At 37.4% G+C, this 3,360-nt stretch overlaps 1 protein-coding gene across 1 annotated transcript; it reads right to left on the reverse strand.

Moving 5' to 3' along the window:
- Positions 1–249: 249 nt before the first annotated feature.
- On the reverse strand, positions 250–1,974 carry LOC113733772 (polygalacturonase-like). The gene is made up of 4 exons (XM_072083251.1): positions 1,478–1,974; positions 996–1,285; positions 678–906; positions 250–556 (listed from the first exon to the last, which is right to left on the reverse strand). Exons 1-4 carry the CDS (start codon positions 1,916–1,918, stop codon positions 338–340), a joined length of 1,179 nt encoding a protein of 392 aa, XP_071939352.1. The 5' UTR covers positions 1,919–1,974; the 3' UTR covers positions 250–337.
- Between the last annotated feature and the right edge of the window lie 1,386 nt (positions 1,975–3,360).

Consider the following 3,360-nt stretch of genomic DNA (forward strand, 5'->3'; position numbering starts at 1 on the left):
AAGTGTGTAAGTTAAAAAATTTGTTAAGTTTTTTTGGGTTCCTGTAACTAAAGTTGTTAAAAAACTAGTAGCTAAAAAACTTAGTCAAAAAACTTGGTTCCAAACAAGCCCTTTATTTTATACAAACAAAAGAATGTATACATAAGACACTAGTGACACTGTGAAACTTCGAATTATACGGAGCACAAGTCGCAATCAATCCGAAATGAAGCCTTAACTTGTCAATCCGAAATGAAGCCTTAAATTTCATTGTATATATACAGCATAAGAGAGACAGAAATTTAGCCTTAATAAAAACATGTACAATGAGGTTGACGGGTTCCATATGTGGAGTGTTTCATAAGCAGCCTTTCGGTTGAACAAAGCCTGTAGATGTTCCAGCAACATTGGAGCATGATACCTGAGCTGGTTGATTCATGTATCTGAGGTTGACATCTTGCAATCTTATGCCACTGCATGGGGAGTCCTTGCTGCAATCAATCGCTATAGCTACTTGTGATGATGATGTTCCATGAATTTGGTGATAAGTCACATCACTAATCTTTACACCAGAACCCTGAAAATGGAACTCCAAATATTGAGAAAGGGAAGCCAACAAAACAAGTTTGGAAGCTGCAGGTAGGACTTGAGACAGTGAACTACATTCATCTGAACTCGTTTTGCCTTGTAATACCTACCTGATTTGGACAATTATTTTTGGTTGGACAATAACTTTGGTCGATGATAATAGGGTATCTCACATTCAGCATTACTGCATTTTGGAAAAGGACCCTCTTAACAAATCCATTGCTAGGCCTTGCCCAAGTCTTTATCCTCAAGCCATTTTGTGTGCCTCTGAAAGTAACGGTTTTAACAGTCACATTTTGTACTCCAGGTTCTTGCATATCCCATCCTAGACTCCCAATGCTGCACCAGATTAATTTCAGAATGCACATCCACTGGTATTCATTTAAAAACCATAATTCTTTGATGCTAAACATAAATTAATTATTTACCTTATTCCATGGCCAGGGCCACAAGAAACATTCTCGATCCACAAATTGGAGGCGCCGGGGCCAATTGAAATGCAATCGTCCCCTGTAGCTATGTTAGAGCCCAATATGGTAACACCTGAGGACCCTGAAATATGAATGCCATCAGTATTTGGACTAGTGGCTGAGGCTGAGATCTTCATCCCTTGTAGCTTAGCATTTTGACAGCCGTAAAGCATAACATGGAACATTTGGCTGTTCAATGACGTTAATTTGCTGATGACAATGTTATTTGAATTGTAGAATGCCAATGTCTGCAGCACATATTACCACATTAATACAAGAAGGAGAAAAAAGGAATAGACAAGAAAAAATATGTCAAGAAATGAATGGTTGGAATCATGCATAATTATTCAGCCCATGTGATATACAATGTTTGTGTTTGGGAAGTAATCATAGTACTAATTTTTTATGAGTACAGCATTAGGTTTGTTTATTGTGCATACCGTTGGACCACCAGGACAGTTACTCTTGGAGGCTTTGCAGTTCCAAAGACTACTGCCTTGTCCATCTAAAGTTCCGCCAGAAATTGTCACTCCATTGACTCTTTCAAACTTGAGCCAGTTGCCAGCATAGCCAATAGTACGATAATTCGAGGGAGCTACAAGAGTACCATCTATGCGTATTTTAATTGCATTATTCTTGCATTTATTTCCCCAGAATGATGCAGCCCCGAGCAAGTATCTTCCCCGCGGTACATAAATTGTTGCAGACATTACTGAAGCACAAGCTGCTGCCCATGCACTGAGAAAGGCCTTTGTCGAATCGGTCTTTCCATCAGGTTTGGCTCCAAACTTTCGCACATTATATGTGATCGTGGAGGCTGATGATATGAAGAAGAACAAGAAGGGCAATGCGAGTGAAAACAGTTTTCTTGGATAAGCCATTTCTCTTGCTCTTTGCTATGAGAGAAGATATGAGAGCGAGGGATGGCGCTGGTTCTTCTCCCCTTATCCAGAGTGGCAGTTGGTTAATGACAAATTATTTGACTGTTCGGGGAAAATGAACAGTTCATATAGCATCAAAATACTGGTCAAAGGTTGAAATTAGTTTTTGTTTTATTTCATTTTATACTTTTACAAAAAGAACAGTAAAGGGTTCGAAGGGCATTAATTAAAGGGTAAGTTACTCATAATTTCCTGTACTTTTGTGTAGTACTACAAGATCCCTTTTTAAAATATTTGCGTCACCTTTTTGTGATTTTATGATTTTATAAAAAGTAAAAATTAGACGAAAAATGATCTCCGTGAAACTGCTAGTAAAGATACCAATATTAGCTTTTTTTTAAATAAGAGTCTAATTGCTTTGAATTATAGAAATAGATACAAACAGAATTACTGGAAATTAAGTGAATATTTATGTAAAATTAAATTAAAATTAAGTGAATATTATAATTTTATCACACGCATTTTTAAAGTGCGTCTCGAACAAGGACCGCAGAAGATTCATGATCTGGTTTACAAAGAGACGACGTCGTAAGAGGGCCCGGCGTCCAGTCGCCAAGTTGCCAACCAGCGACGCCAAAACAGATTCCGTAACGACCGCACACGTTTGAAATTGAAGATACTCTGTCGGCCCACCCCCACTCCTCCGTCTACGCGCCTGCACGTTCTCCACAGTCCATTCCTTTGCCTTACCACTCACTCGCCTTTCTTTATCATTTTTTTCAACCCCCATCCCTTCCCAGCATTTCACTTCCCTCACAGCCCCGTCACCCACACCCCCACTCACCCACGCCACTTCCAACCCCATGTGTCTGACGTTATCATGGATGGAGGGCCTTGGGACAAATCAAAAGCGCCAATCAGATGACATGTTTATCTACTCATCCCATAAACGCAATTAACCTTAATTTGTCGTATTTGTATCTTTTTGAGAAAAGAAAAGACCAATTCTATAGTTGTTTTAGTATTATTCAATTCAATTTTCATCCAAATAATAGCAGCAGTCAATATTTTAAATGTTCGAAACTGCTACAATTTGAGAGTCCAAAAAACACACTAATTTCTTAATCTAATAATAAATGTAATCAGAGGATATGCGTGCATCAACTGAAATGAATTTTGAGTTAGTATAGTCCTTATTACGTAGAATCTCATGTTACAATAATTCTTACATACACTCATTTCTAAGTAATCTTATATCAAAGAATGCATCTAATCTAACTAATGTGTATAACTGAAAGTAAACAACATTTTTTTTATGTGAGCGTAAACAATATTTATGCTCAAATATAGTTTTATGGTATGCTAAACAATTAGTATTACCATACTTACAAACATTATGCATTCGATTTAATAATTTTGTATAAAGGTGCGAATATTTTCTA

Source organism: Coffea arabica, chromosome 3c (assembly GCF_036785885.1).
Source record: "Coffea arabica cultivar ET-39 chromosome 3c, Coffea Arabica ET-39 HiFi, whole genome shotgun sequence".
NCBI lineage: Eukaryota > Viridiplantae > Streptophyta > Magnoliopsida > Gentianales > Rubiaceae > Coffea > Coffea arabica.